Genomic DNA, 15,933 nt, shown 5'->3' on the forward strand with positions numbered 1-15,933 from the left:
TTCATCCCTAATTACACACTAAAAAGAACTGAATAAATATTTAATCAATAACAGACCCCGAATTAAGCACCAATAACACTTTATAACACAGAATAAAGCTTAATAATAAGTAGTGATTAAATAATAAAGCCTTAATAATGTCTAATTAAGGCTTTATTAAGCATATAATACATTAATAAGCACCTTTAGACATTAATACGCACCTAACTTTGCAGTGACTGCACTTGAGGATAATTTCAAAGACCATCAAAAAAAACTGTATAATGGTGAAACTGGCACTCATCAGGACCGCCCCAGAGAAGGAAGAGCGAGCGTTTTCTCTGTTGTACAGGATGTTTATCATTGTTTCCTGCCTCAGAAACCACAAATTAGCAACAGCTCCCCAGATAAGAGCATCTAAAGGCTTCTTTACAGAGTATTTTGGTTTGTTTAACACGTTTATCATGTGTTCCTTAATAATCTGATGGATCACTTCACTATTCATTTACTATGTAGGAATAAAAATTATAAATGTCCAAATGTTTTGGTATAAATTATTCTGCCTTCTCACTTAAATGGGTGTATTATATAATTTAGGTTGCCAAATATTCAGTGCATCTCTACATATTAGGTGCTGCATATAGAGATGAATTAATATTAAAATAATAAAATATAAAATATTTGTGTAAATCCCCTATAATACGCTCTCTGCAGTGTTATAGTGCATTAAGTATAGTATATAGATATTGATGACATGCTAATCTAATAAGTGATTTGATTGATTTATGTTTGTTAGGGCAGGACAGCACATTGGTAAGTATATAAATTTATACAGAGAATAACTAATATTTTACTTGTCATTTGATCAGTTGTCACTGTTTATACAAAACAATACAATATAATTTTTTGTGTTTGTGTATTAAAATAAATAAATGAATGAATTGATTCTAATGCAGTGGTGTTTGTATTTTTAGTTGTTGGCTGTATCGCAGTATCAGAGGGTCTGTAAGAGTTGGGTTTGTAGCTGAGCTGCATTAGCTGGAACATGTATGTACCTGTCCTGTGTGTTTTTACAGGTTTCTCTACCTGCACACAGTTTTACACATGAGATGGGTTAAAGGAGTGTTGTTAGAGGCTGGGTGTGTCTGTATTATTTATTTAAACAGGCCTGTATTGGGAGTGTGTGTGTGTGTGTGTGTGTGTGTGTTTCTGCATAAGGGTTTTGAAGACCTTTTTGAGAGCATTACGTTATAGCTCATATTGTTTGGGGAAAAACTACATAACTTTAATAATAAAGTGTTTGTGTACAGCAGAGCACGTCCAGTGTGTGTCTGCTTGTGTTTTTACAGGAACAGTTAATTATATTTTCACATTGTTGCTTTTAAATTGGAGCTTTAGGGTCAGTGTAATGTCTATCAGTTCATTTTTCTGAACATATACATTTAAAATACAAATTTGGGTGTTAAACTTAAACAGTTTATTTTGTCTATTTAGTTGTGTGTGAAATGTCTGCCCATCACAATCTGAATTTAAAAAAGAAATAACTCAATTTTCATTTTTTTTCAGTTTTTTCATCTTATAAAAAAAAGGTGGTTGGATTATACCATAAGATTTATTTGTTAAAATATGCTAACTAATAGAAGTTAGTTAGAAACTAATTTCTTCTTTCTTATAATAATTTAAGGCCTGATTATATGCAGCATTTAATTTACCATAGATGTTAACTGTTCCAAACAAACATATATATATATATATATACAGCTCTGGAAAAAAAAATAAGAGAGCACTTAAAGATAATGAGTTTCTTTGATTTTACCAAATTGAAAACCTCTAGAATATAATCAAGAGGAAGATGGATGATCACAAACCATAAAACCACCAAACTGAACTGCTTGAATTTTTGCACCAGGAGTAAAGCAGCATAAAGTTATCCAAAAGCAGTGTGTAAGACTGGTGGAGGAGAACATGATGCCAAGATGCATGAAAAAAAAACTGTGAATAAAAACCAACCAGGGTTATTCCAACAAATATTGGAATAATTTCTGAATTCTTCAAATCTCTTTATGAATATGAACTTGTTTTCTTTGCATTATTTGAGGTCTGAAAGTTCTGCATCTTTTTTGTTATTTCAGCCATTTCTCATTTTCTGTAAATAAATGCTCTAAATGAGAATATTTTTATTTGGAATTTGGGAGAAATGTTGTCTGTAGTTTATAGAATAAAACATCAATGCTCATTTTACTCAAACATATACCTATAAATAGCAAAATCAGAGAAACTGATTCAGAAACTGAAGTGGTCTCTTAATTTTTTCCAGAGCTGTGTATTAGCTACATAAATTAGCACTGTTAGCATTGATAGCAATGTTAACCAGTTGATAAAAAATATTATACAGTATTTTGCACATAGAAACCTCATGGAAACATGTCCACAGATAGAAGTGATACAGTACTGTGTTTATGACTGATTTAATGAGACACTAATAGATAAAAGTGATAATAAAGTGTATAATACTTCAGCTTTACTGCTCATTAATTGGAGAGACTCTAGGTTCTCTGAGTAGAAATTCGACCTCATAAAGCGTTCCACTTAAAATGTCCTACTTGGAACGAGAAAATTTTATTTATGGATTAAGTCCCGCCCTTCAACAAAAAGAGCCAATCAGCTTGCAGCTTGTTTGGAGACATTGAGCTGATTGCGGCCCCCTGGTTGCGGAGATGTGCGCAGGCGCAGCAGCCTTAGCAAACCAAAAAAAATTGAAATAGTAATCCAGTGTTTGGTTTTCAATGCAACAATACAGTTCAATACAGTTCAGCAGGTCTTGTGGGATGTTCCTGGTGTGCAGTGGTCAGTACCTACCATTTAATGGTGTCCAGATACCACAGAACACATTCAGGGGTCTTGAGGAGTCCGGGCCTCAACGAATCAGAGCGGATTATCTGATAGACTGGACCTAAATAACATTACACAGATTGTTTTAAATGTTACGTGTGATCCGAAACAAACTTGTGGAAAATGGCAAAATACATATATAAAAACACAAAACTCATTATTTGAAAGTACTTACAGCTCATTCATCTGCTGACTTGCAAAGGACAGTAGGTATAGATTCCTCCCTCAGATGAAATCCACTGGCTAATCCTGCTCTGTACTGTATGAGCTTTTCAACCAGCAGATCGAAATGGATACATTTATTCAACTGATCTTCAAGTGGGCGGGGCTCTGGTGCGGGTTGATGGATAAGGGGTGGAGCCAGGGCCATTCTATGCAGGTTTCCTTATTGCGACATCACAATAGGGGAGGAGCATTCAAACGCCTCATAGAAGCAAATGATTCCTGATACCAACATTTTTCAGCTGATTCACAGAAAACGAATGGATTTTTATAGTTTATTTAATTTAGTAGTTGCTTTTTATTGTTTATAGGGGCAGTTATGCAACTTTTTGCACAATACGTTGTCTTAAAAGCCTGGTCATATAATTTTATCATGAAAGAATAACTCAGCTTTTAAAAGCAAATATAAAAACAGGTTTATTGTAGTGTCACAATGATTAAAAAATTACAAAAAAACATACACATGATATCTCTTCCACATCGACTGGCTGGAAGTACACAGAGTTGCACAGTGGTTCATAGTGTTAGTAGTGGTATTAGTTCATTATACACATTAAAACACAAACAGTGCAGGGAAACATTAATATTATTTGGATTGACACTTCATCTGTGATTTGGCATTAGATATATTTCACGAGATACAATAGATTTACCCATCTTTTCACATCAAATCGTTTTATACGAGATCATTATCTCTCATGATCTCTCACCTCTTCATTCCTGACCTTCTCCTACCATGGATTTGCAGTCAGTTCAAAGGATTTTTAGGGTCATAAAGTAAGAAACTTTTAATTATCTAGATTTATCTAGAATTGTGCTTAGAAAACAAACTAAAAAGGAAAAAGAAATCAGTCTAAAACTTTGAGTAAAAAAAGCTCCTCAGCTGCACAGGAAACAGAAATGAATTAAAGTGAAATGGATGAACCGTCCTGAACACTGTCCTACAGGCGTACGATCTGCTGTGTGCAAAGTAAAGCTCAGTGGGTTGCAGGTCTGCATCCTGAAATCTACGGACTTTTACAGATTATCAGCGTTTTTCACACAAATACAAAATTACTCTAATCTGAGATTGTACAAATAAAGCTTTCTTCATATCACTCCTGCGTTTTCGTCGCCCGCGTCCGTCGTCATTTCTCAAAATACGGCAAATAAAAGAACTTGAATCCTCGCCGGCCCCTGACAGCACAGCTTATATAGATCACATGGTAAACTGAGAGAAAGAGAGAGAAAAATAAAGAGAGAGAGAGAGAAAGAGAGAGAGAAAAATACATTTATTAAAAACAAGCCGATCACACAGAACATTCTAGTACAGTGGTTTTCATCATATGGGTCATTGCCCCCTAGTGGCCAGCAGTGGTACTGCTAAGGGGCTATTGCTAAAATGTTTGTTCTTTCTTTAAATTCATACTTTATTTAAAATTTGATCACATTATCACCATATCCAGCTCTGGAAACATTAAAAGACCACTTCAGTTTCTGTATTATTTTCTCTGATTGTGCTATTTATAGGTTTACATTTGAGTAAAATGAACATTGTTGTTTTATTCTATAAACTACAGACAACACTTCCCCCAAATTTCACATAAAATGCTGCCATTTAGAGCATTTATTTGCAGAAAATGAGTCTGGTTCCAGTATCTCTTACTCGGAATAAAGGAGAACAGAACGTACCTCCAGGAATGAAGAGAAGAAATCCAGAGACAAAGAAAATTGCACTTGTAACTCCTGAAAACAAAATAAAACACAAGTTAATGTGAAGCACAACACACAGCTCAATATCCAGGCCTGACACAGTATAATGTAGCTACACTCGTGTTCATTTTCTCCATTTAATCATTCAGTTAAACTCTATAACTCAGAACTTTAAAATATTCTAATTTAAAAACCATTAAAACTACCCTGAGATATTATAATACAGTAAAACAGGATCTAGTAACAGGCTCAACATACTGCACATTTACCAGCATTTAACACAACTAAATTATGATTTAAATTCTAATCAATCACAGAATATTGTGGTGATTAATACAATTATTTTTAAGTGACGAATACCGCTAATTTACATATTAATTTATTAATTAAACTTAATCCAATCTAACACAGATTATTTGATTTACATTTAAATTAAAAACCCATTATTATAAGTTTAGATCATTCTGGTAGATCACATGGTTTACACTTACGTGCACTGTTTTTTTTTTTGTTTCAAATAAATAATAAAAATTCCTTAAATACATATCTGGGGGAAAATGAGAGCACTTAAAAATTGTGTTTTTTTGGATTTTACCAAATTGAAAACCTCTGGAATATAATCAAGAGGAAGATGGATGATCACAAACCATCAAACCACCAAACTGAACTGCTTGAATTTTTGCACCAGGAGTAAAGCAGCATAAAGTTATCCAAAAGCAGTGTGTAAGACTGGTGGAGGAGAACATGATGCCAAGATGCATAAACAACTGTGATTAAAAACCAGGGTTATTCCACTAAATATTGATTATTTCTGAACTCTTAAAACTTTATGAATATGAACTTTTTTTTTTTTGCATTATTTGAGTGCGCTGCATCTTTTTGTTATTTCTCATTTTCTGCAAATTGATGTTTTTATTTGGAATTTAGGAGAAATGTTCTCCGTAGTTTGTTAAGATACATTTATCTTATTCAAATATATAACTATAAATATCAAAATCAGAGAAACCTATACAGAAACTGAAGTGCTATCTTCATTTTTTCCAGAGCTGTATATTTGTTCCATCATCATATTGATTGACCAATTATTATCCTTTAAGAAGCACTGACTAATACAATATAAGACTTTTACAAACACATTTATGGAAAACAGATTATTAAAATATTGTTTATACTCTCAGTCCAATTAACTTATTTTGGGATCTTACCTGCATGAGGGTTTAACTCTACAACAATGCCTGTGAAAATCAGAGCTGAGAGAGAGAGAGAGAGAGAGAGAGAGAGAGAGAGAGAGAGAGAGAGAGAGAGAGAGAGAGAGAGAGAGAGAGAAGAGAGAGAGAGAGAGAGAGAGAGAGAAGAAAGAGAGAGACAGAGAGAGAAAGAGGAAGAGAGAGACACAGGAAGAGAGACAGACAGATACACAAAGAGTGAGTGAAAGTGAGAGAGAAAAAGAGAGAGAGAGAGAAAGAGACAGAGAGAGAAAGAAAGAGAGACAGAGACAGAGAGAGAGAGTGAGAGAGAGAGAGATGGTTATAAACTGCAGTTTTATCACACAGCTGAGAGGAAGGTTTATTGGGTTTATATGTGAGTTGAGGGTTGAGGTCAGTGCTGTTAGTGCTGAATCAGTAACACAGCGGATCCTGACTCACACTTCACTCTAACCACAACTTTAAAATAGAGAAACTGAGGCGCCAGACAAAGAACCCAAAGAATCTCTAAAAATATTTCTAAAAGAAAATTATTTTTAGGGGCCAAACTGAAAGTTGTGAAGCGCCACAATCTAACATTTATATTATATACATTTATATATATATAGTTTTTTTTTTTTTAGATGTCTTCAATGTACCATAAAATTTAAATAATGCTTTAAGAAGTTGTTAGTTGTAATGTAGTGAAACTTTATATAGGTAAATATAATGAGAATATATTAGAGTGATTACAATATTAGAGTTTATTGGCAGAAAAAAGTTAATCTTGTTTTTTTTTTTATTATAGTGGTGTTTAAATCTTACCAACTCCAGTGATGAGGAGGAGAAAGGAGGCCAACACCACCTTCCTGTTCTTCTTTATTAAAGGGTGAGACGTCCACCTAAACACACACAGCGTATAAAAAACAGAGATGTGAGGAGTTACCTTTTGAGTGAGGTTAAATAAACACTGGTCAGTGTGCTCATGGCAAGGCAAGGCGAGTGAGTGTGTACCATTATAGCATAGTTAGTTTAAAAAAAAAAAAAAAAAAAAAAAAAAAAGTACCCTGGTTACTGGTTACCCCTTTAGAACTAAAGCCCTATCCGGAAGGGATTAGTTTCTCAGGGGGATGTCTGTGAAAAATAATTTACACTTCTACTCAGTGATAAAACTCCTGCATCCGACAAGAAGACCAGGGAGTTTTTAGGTTTTTTTTCTCGGTCACATGACATCATCTCGTTCAGTAGCTCCTCCATTTCCACTCGCTGTTATGTTTACGTGGATAACAAGCTCAAAGTGTAATTACGGTGCGTGGCAGTGGACAAATAGCAATTTTATCAAAGGCGAGGAGATGAAACTCAGAGATGTGCATCCCGACGGGACTAAAATTACCGGAGATAATTCAGCCTGTAATTTTCTCAGAGGACGTCCGAAAAAAACACGTACATGATCGTTCTGGACAGGAATAAAATCACAGTGGATAAAAAGAAAAACCCATAAAAGAGAGAAAAAAAGGGTTATAGTTACTTTATTAATTACATGATTTTAAAAGTAACTATATTACGTTGAAGGTACTTTGACGCTACTTGCTACTGCAACATAACAGTTTTGCCAAAACTTACATTACTGGAAGCTTCGCTCCACCTTTGGGACTTTGGGACTTGTTCTGTAAGTGTACCACTTTGACTCCAAGCATTTCTTTAAATTTGACGTTGTGTTTTCCAAGCTAGGAAGCACTTTGTTGCAGCACAGTGTCTGTATTTCGAGCCAGAAAGCATGCATCTCTCCTCGCTCTATTGCTACGTAATGCATTACTGACATCGCTAGTGTGTACGTACCCGCAGCAGCGTGCAGACAGCTGTGTGACGGAGCTGAGGGTGCTGAAGGACCACTGGGAGCTGCAGTAGGACAGTGTGGCTGGATCACTAAAACACACACAGCAGCAATTCAACCACATTAAAACAAACACAAAGCAGCAATTAAACCACAATAAAAAAAACACATTACAGCAAAATAAATTAGGATCAGATTAGTATAAAACATTTTTATATAATAAATAACATAAATATGATAGAGATAATTAATCAGGACATATTTAAATATCACAAATACAGACAAAAATTAACACAAACCTGATTTTAAAAAAGTTATTAAAGGAGGAGTTCACAGGGCTGCCCAGGACCTCTTCATTCTCCAGGTTCTGACAGGAAAAACATGTCAAAGGAAACATGAAACACTTTAACCTTAACTTAACCTCAAATAAACCAATCAAATAAACTTTTTTTTTGCTATTTGCTGCTTAATTCAGGCCTAATCCCACATGTTAAAAAATATAAAAGAGCCCAGCAAAGTCAATAACTACAGTTTGAGCTGAAAAGGGGGATCGACTCCACACTAATGCTTAAGGGTTTCAAATATAACAGCATAAAATCTCCTTAGGTTTCCCAAAAGTAGTCAAAATGGTCTAGTAAACTGAACACTAGACAGTATATTAGCCAATGGTAGTTTAGCCCCACCTATTCATGCTAAACGTGCAAGTAGTCTTTTACAACAGACAGATTTTTACACTGTAAATTACATTACAAAGCTAACTCTAAGAGTAAGGAGTGGCTGCTCTATTACAAAAAGAGTGGTTTCAAAAAGGATATATAATTTCCACGGATGTTTATAGAACTTTTACAGAATTAAAAGAAAAATGGGTGCTTAAAAGTGTATAAAAAGTTTTTTTGGATAGGTGGAAAACCTTTTGATTTAGGGCACGGTGTCAGTGTGTCTTTGCTTTCATAATGACAGGAAAAGTACACCTTGTGCAGTTCGAATCACACAAAAACCTGATATTATTTCTCTTTATTATCATGGATGTGGTTAATTTTGGACGCAACATGAAATATCATTCCCTTTAAGAGTCAGGTGAGCTCTGACTTTGGTGGATTGCTATTGTAACGGTGCAGCTACCTGGACGTGTTCAACAAACTCTTCTCAGCAGAGGAAACTGAGCTGCTGGTTGACGCTGTGAAGGAGCTCCAGCAGCTCATTTACGGGAACAGCAATGTTATTTTAGAAGGAGGCGCTTCTCTATTATAAATAGAGAGATTTAAAGAAGAATATAACATTTTCCTGGATGTTTATAGAACATTTGGATGTTTAAAAGTGTGTAACAATATTTTTTTTTTTTTTGGATTGGTGAAAAACCTTTTGTATATGTATGCAATATGTTAAATGTAATATTCATTTAATTATACAATGCTTTTACATTGCACCAAAAAGGACAGACAGTTTACCTATTTATTAATATTTTACTACACAGAACTGGTGCTGTCATTATTAAGGTATTAAAGCATGTGATTAAATTAGAAACATGTTATGGGCTCTTTATCGGCGAGGTGATACCTGGTACTTCAGGTTGCTGTGGTCGGCGGATCCGGCCGAGGCGGAGGGAAGACTCTGAGGCTTGGTGAAAGAAAGCGGGCCGAAGGTCATCTCTCCATCCCGGTCCTTCTCCCGACCCTTCCATCCATCCAGACCTCCCTCTGGCCCCACCCCCTCATCATCACCCTCCAATGAGAAGGCGTCGTCGATGGTGAACTGTGCCGCCATAGCTTCACACCCTCAGGCTCTCACTGGGCGACGGATCACTGCGTGTTCGAGAGATAAACCAGAACAACATCTTAATATAATAAAGATTAATTACATACTGTAATTAGATACTGATCAACACCATACTTCACTAATACACACTATTACACACTGATTATACCTATATTAAGAGAGAGAAAAAAAAGAGACAGTCGGGCAAACAGATGTAATAAAGACCAGACAGATACAAGAGAAACACATACAGACAGAGATTGCTGAATAAAAAGGTGGATGGATGAATGAATATACAGACAGACAGTAAAGATAGATAGATAGAATAAATAGGAAAGACTAGATACAGATAATGAGAAATACAGAATACACAGCGACTGATTGTCTGTCTGTCTGACTGACTGTCTAAATATTTATCCATCTATCATTCACAGACAGTATACGTATAGATGGGACGGACGAATAAAATAACAGATTGGACTAGACTAGGGCTGAACGATTAATCGTTTTTTAATCGAAATCGCGATTTGAATGGACGCGATTTTTCAATCGCAGGAGCTGCGATTTGAATTAGCCAATAGCCTGCAAGTGTTTCCAACTTATGTGGTTAAAAGCGCCTGTTCTGTGTCTGAGAGGCTTGTGTGTGTGTGTGAGCACACCGCCTGCTCTTCTCCGATTGGCCTGATGCAGCAGGGGCTGGATTCATTTGAATATTTTTTTCACTGGAGGGCGGGGCTGCGTTCAACGCAACGAAGCCAGCATGCACTGCCGCTCTCTCCATTGCAGCTACATCAGGGTGAATTAAATTTAAAGTGGCGCTTGGACATGAGTGGAAGACTTGGATAAAATAATTTAAAGCCAGGCGGACACTGTGCAATTGTTTAAATGCGTTGTAGAGTTCAGATTGTCTGCGAACCCGAACCTGACTTGATGCCCGAACTCGCGCCGGGTCAGCAGAGAATTCCCTCCGCTTTCCTTTGCGCTCTGTCAGATGGTGCTCCAGAAAATGGTCTGTGAGGTAGATCTGTTTTAATACAACAAATCACACTATGATCTTTATGATGTACCACAAGTTACACTGTTATAATCACACAGTGCTGCACGCGTGTCAGCAGCTGCAGCTCTGCCTGTTTAAAGCTCCGCGCGTGGGTTAATCGGTTTGCGCCGCACACATCGCCGGGGTGACGACGCGTCTTTTTGGGGCAGAAATAATATTTCTTTATTTTATTTCTGCTATTGCGTGCCGTTTTTCGTTTATATCTTTTGGAATTCGTTATATTGTAATTTTATTAGTATTTGGGGATTATTAAATAAAATATAAAAGTAATATATAAACAGTATAAATAAATATCAGTTTGTACCAGTGTTGGGAGTAACGGCGTTAAAACAGCTTCTGGCCGCTGTGCCTGTGGTTTGGCGTGGTGAAGTGAGGCACAATTGTGACGATTTGCTGCTCTAATCAATTCAGTGATTGCCGTGGACAAGCCAAGTTCCGAATTAAGGACGTTAAGCTCTTTTTAGCTGCTCCGATGTTTGTGGTGCTGCTGCTTTCTCTTTTAGAGCTTAGATTTTCTGCCCGAACCTGACCTGACCCGAGGACCGACCCGAAATCGGGCTCCTATTTTTATTTTATATAAAGCTTTGGTGTGCTAATCATAATGTTGCTAAGTAACCAATTATTATTGTTCACTAAAGCGAACGAAATAGCGAAAACTGAAAGTGAAAAACATTTGTGTTAACTGAATCTGATAAAAACGGCAATTAAAAGAAAATAACATAACTATCTCGAACTGTATTTTGTGTTTATAAAACTAACTACAACTAACTGAAATTACTGATAGAATACCCTCATTTTCGTGTTAAATTAATTTAAAAGCGCTGTTGTACAGCGGAGTTGTACAGCGGGCGGTGTTGTGCCGAGCGCGTGGCACCTGGTCCGTGGCGTTAGTTCTTGTGTAAAGCGCTCGCGCTAGCCGCAAAATACGACAGAAAACACTGAGAAACTGCAGAACTATCTATGGGATTACAATATGAGCGCCAGGCAGATGAAAGAGAAACAGCAGATACAGCGTGAGAATATTTACCTGTGAGTAGTAACTCACACCAGAAATCTCTCTCTCTCTTTCTTTCTCTCTTGCAAAACGTGCACGTTTTGGGCCTGATCTAAGCTCTATTCTCTTTTGGCAAGGCTGTTGTTATATTAATACCATTTTAACGGTCATTAGATTGTTGTTTTTGTCCATTATTTTTTTTGTTTATATATACATATTTCCTTTGAGGGTGGCTTGGTATGTTTAATTTCATCCCCAGACGCGTTTTTCCGTTTTTTCCGTTTTTTTCAGTATTACAAGTTTTAGTAATTTTCTTTGGTTGTGTGGAGAATTTCGTTTTATTTTTTTTAAATTCGTTAGATTATATTTTTGTCAACATTTTGGGTTTATTTTCGTTTGTTATTTTTCTAATAGTAAATGTATAATTGATTTCCTTTTTTGATGGGCGAATATTAAAAAGTAACGCGATTAGTTACTTTTACTGGTAACTAATTACTTTTATAGTGGAGTAACTCTGTTAGTAACTCAGTTACTTTTTTGGAGAAGTAATGAATAACTATAACTAATTACTTTTTCAAAGTAACGTGCCCAACACTGGTAGCTACCAGTATGAAGCTAACAGCTAAAAACTGATTTACTTTTAAGTTCATTTATTTGTAAAAATGCATCTCAAAACTCAAAGAGTTTAGGATAAAACCGATATTTTGCTTTTTTTTTAGCTTTTCTGCTAAGGCATTACTGTCCACAGCGGACCAGTCAGTTACTGATGTTGCAGTTATACCTTTTGTGCATGCAAGCATTAATGATGCTACTTTTGCATTTAATGTGCAAAAAAACTGATTTACTTTTAAGTTAATTTATATTGTAAAAATGCATCTCAAAACTCAGACTTTACAGTTACTGATGTTGCAGTTAAACCTTGTTATTTATTTTGTTGTTACTTGCAATTTAAAAATAAAACTGAAAACTGCATTTAATCTGAGATACCTGTGAATATTTTATGTGGAAGAAGTTTATAAATTTATTTGATAGGTATGGTAACCACTAATACAGGTTTAGGTTTTTGATGGATTAAAAATAATCGCAATTTAAATCGCAATCGCAATATTCTGTGGAAAAATCGCAATTAGATATTTTGCCCAAATCGTGCAGCCCTAGACTAGACAGATAATGAGAAAGACAGACAGAAAGACAGTTAAGACCGACAGATTAACTCATGGATAAACACCTGGATGGACAGATTAACAGACAGACAAACAGTCACTGCTGGATAAATGGCTGGACAGATGGACAAATATACAGAGGGATAGACAGATAGTCAAACAGACAGACGGATAAATAGATGGGAAGATGAATGAATACACGGATGAATGTATAGACAGACAATAAATAGATGGACGGACAAACAGATGGACGGACGGACAAGTTTGGACTAGAAAGATATGAGAAATACATACAAATACAGACTGATAGACAAATTAATATATAGAAAGACAGACAGTTAAGACCAACAGATTGACTGATGAATGGATAAACACCTGGATGGACAGACAGGAAGAGACAGGCAGAAAGACAGGCAGACAAAGCCGTTTTTTACTTTTTCCCCACAATGTAAACTTGGCTGTGTATAATATTTATAATGTAAGTATGTCAAGATAAATGGACCTGAAATAAAAACTCCAAAATTACTTGGAATAAAATTAACACTGATTTATACTGCCAGCTTTTACATTTATTTACTACAATCCACAGATATGCCCATGAAAGCATACGGGATACCGGCATCAGTCCCACAGTTCCTGTACCAGTACAGGAAATCCTGAACAGGAATTCCTCCAGAGTAATCGTTCTGTCTGTAGATCCTCTCTCACTGTACACGGCTCTGCTCTAGTCTGATAAAAATAACGAGGAGATCTGAAGCTAAAGCAGACGTTAGACTGAGGAATCTGCTCTGATCTGCAGGCTTATAAACACCAGGAACTGATGCACTACTGAAGTGCGTAGCTCTCTAATAAACCCTTATCTCCAACCTCAAAAAGAACAACCAGTTCTACAGCCTGGAGCTACATTAATCAGTGAATCTGAACAGATCGGAACAGGGCTGGGCAATTCTTACAAAAAATATACAATTAAAAATAACATTTAGAACCTTTAAATCAAAATTCAAAGAGTAAAGAAACAAGTTTCCTTGTACAATTAAATATTTTATTATAATCATGCCCACGTCATTATTTCGTTATGTTTTCTGTTAATTACTGCAAACAATTTAAAATTGCTCCTACAGTCTGCATTTCTTACATACTATAATTCTATTATAGCAAAAGCGCAGAACTAATTATTATTCTTAGTCCAGCTGTGAGAAAGGGGTGTTTAAAACCCCCAGCAGCACTGCTGAGCCGCCGCCACCACCACCACCACCACCACCACCACCACCCCTGCCCTGGTCTTTTAACATTGTATATTCCTAAAGAAAAGAAGCACATCCCCCTCCCCCTTTCTCTTAAGTGTTTTATTTTACACCAATCAGAGAAGAATAGAGTCTATCACACTTCAGTTCATGTGCTAATAGACTCTGAATGGACGAGGAAGCTCCTCATCAACTCTACTTCTAATCTAATTTACTCAGTACTTAAGTATTTGTTTAAATAGCTTCTTTTGTTGATTAAAAACTGTATTTTTTATGAGATATTTTATTCCACACACCTCAGTCAGTCAGTCTTTAGTTACATAGCTAATCAAATTAAGCTGTGATGTGTAGTTCACACAAACATCTAATAGAATTTACATTATAAATATACATTACATATATAATTCCTGCCAAATGTATTTAGTGAATACACAATTTTTTTCTGACTGGTTCATTTAACTAGGCTTATAAAGTCAATGTAGTTAAAAATGAACAACAATAACAGTCTGGCATTATCAATCAATCATTTTAACTAAATTAATAGACTCACTGTTAATGTGATTCTTAAAGTGGGAAAAAGGACATTGTATATATCTTTACATATGAAATCTGCAGAGTAAATTTCAGTTAACAAACCTTTGCAAACATTTAAAGAACTCTTTTATATGGCAGCGGCATAAGCTCACCCAAAAGCAGTGTGTAAGACTGGTGGAGGAGACCATGATGCCAAGACACAAGAAAACTGTGATCGGTGTGAAATAAATCAGGGTTTTCAACAAATTATTACTATTACTCTTAAAATAACATTAGTATTGTTTCTAAGTGAATATGAACTTGTTTTCTTCATAAACGTTAAAACAACGTTGCCAAATCAACGATGATATTTTTTTAAAATCACCACTAAATCCAAGATTGATTCAACCATAACATCAACATTAATTCAACGTTGAAAAGCCAGCTTGGATATTAATATTAACTTTTTGTGGCAGTAGTAAACTATAATATTGAAATTCATTTAAATTACACGTTTTGTAAAATCGTGAAAAACATTTTTATAAAAAAAAAACACGGTAAAATGAACATTTTAGTGATATTATTATTATTTTAGGGCCTTACATTTTATTTAGTTAGTTAACCTAGCTAAGCTAACTTTAGCTACATTAGCCAAGCTAGCTCTGAATCTCCTGTGTAAAACTAAGCTAACAACAAAGTTAAACATATTTTACATATGTTAAACATATCTAATCTGCTGCATTTAAAGCTGGAAATATATTATCAGAGTTATAAACAGAAGATTATAGAGCTGTTCTCATTTAATAAGTTACACATTAACTATAATCTCACTGTTTTTATCACTAAACAAACTTACCATCGCTCAAAACACACCAAAACTACAGCAAACTAAGCATAAACTCCTGTTTTTAACATTACGATGATCACTAAACCCGGTATTTACAGTATAAAGCTGCAGTTATTCTTATATTAAAGCTGAGAATATAAAAATTATAACGGCATTGTAAGCGTAGTTAATGTTAAACTCAGACTTTAAAACTTACTGTCGGTGTTTCTCCCTCTCAGAGCGGCTCAGCGCGGAGATTAGGACATGGTTCTGCTGTTAATCCTCTAAACTAACAGTATAAAGAGAAGATAAACAGTAAAACTGAGTATTTAAACTTGTATAAAGCTGGAAAAGTTTCCACAGCTGGAGGAACTTTTACTACAGGAGCGATAATCTCCCCTCAGCCGCTTCCTCTCCGCCCGCAGCAGCGCGGAGCTCCACAGCGCCCCCGCGGCCTGGCAGCGCACTGCAGGTACAGCACTTCTATATTTTTTATATATACTGTATGTACTAAAAGTGGCATAAAGTTATCCAAAAGCAGTGTGTAAGACTGGTGGAGGAGAACATGATGCCAAGAT

At 35.6% G+C, this 15,933-nt stretch overlaps 1 protein-coding gene across 1 annotated transcript; it reads right to left on the minus strand.

Moving 5' to 3' along the window:
* Positions 1-3,484: 3,484 nt before the first annotated feature.
* On the minus strand, positions 3,485-15,782 carry tmem134 (transmembrane protein 134). Its single transcript, XM_022665869.2, has 8 exons — positions 15,573-15,782; positions 9,361-9,605; positions 8,103-8,170; positions 7,809-7,895; positions 6,795-6,871; positions 5,991-6,035; positions 4,765-4,818; positions 3,485-4,303 (listed from the first exon to the last, which is right to left on the minus strand). The coding sequence occupies exons 2-8, from the start codon at positions 9,565-9,567 to the stop codon at positions 4,221-4,223; spliced, it is 621 nt and encodes a 206-aa protein (XP_022521590.2). The 5' UTR covers positions 9,568-9,605; positions 15,573-15,782; the 3' UTR covers positions 3,485-4,220.
* Positions 15,783-15,933: the final 151 nt, after the last annotated feature.

This window comes from Astyanax mexicanus, chromosome 7, assembly GCF_023375975.1.
Source record: "Astyanax mexicanus isolate ESR-SI-001 chromosome 7, AstMex3_surface, whole genome shotgun sequence".
Lineage (NCBI taxonomy): Eukaryota > Metazoa > Chordata > Actinopteri > Characiformes > Acestrorhamphidae > Astyanax > Astyanax mexicanus.

What these genes read in the sequence shown, in the direction of transcription:
- tmem134 (XM_022665869.2), bottom strand. Translation starts at nt 9,567, where the DNA reads ATGGCGGCACAGTTCACCATCGACGACGCCTTCTCATTGGAGGGTGAT. An exon ending in CTGTCTGCACGCTGCTGCGG is followed by an intron (nt 6,872 to 7,808) that starts GTACGTACACAC and finishes GTGTGTGTTTAG; the next exon opens with GTGGACGTCTCACCCTTTAA. An exon ending in CCTCCTCATCACTGGAGTTG is followed by an intron (nt 6,036 to 6,794) that starts GTAAGATTTAAA and finishes TCTCTCTCTCAG; the next exon opens with CTCTGATTTTCACAGGCATT.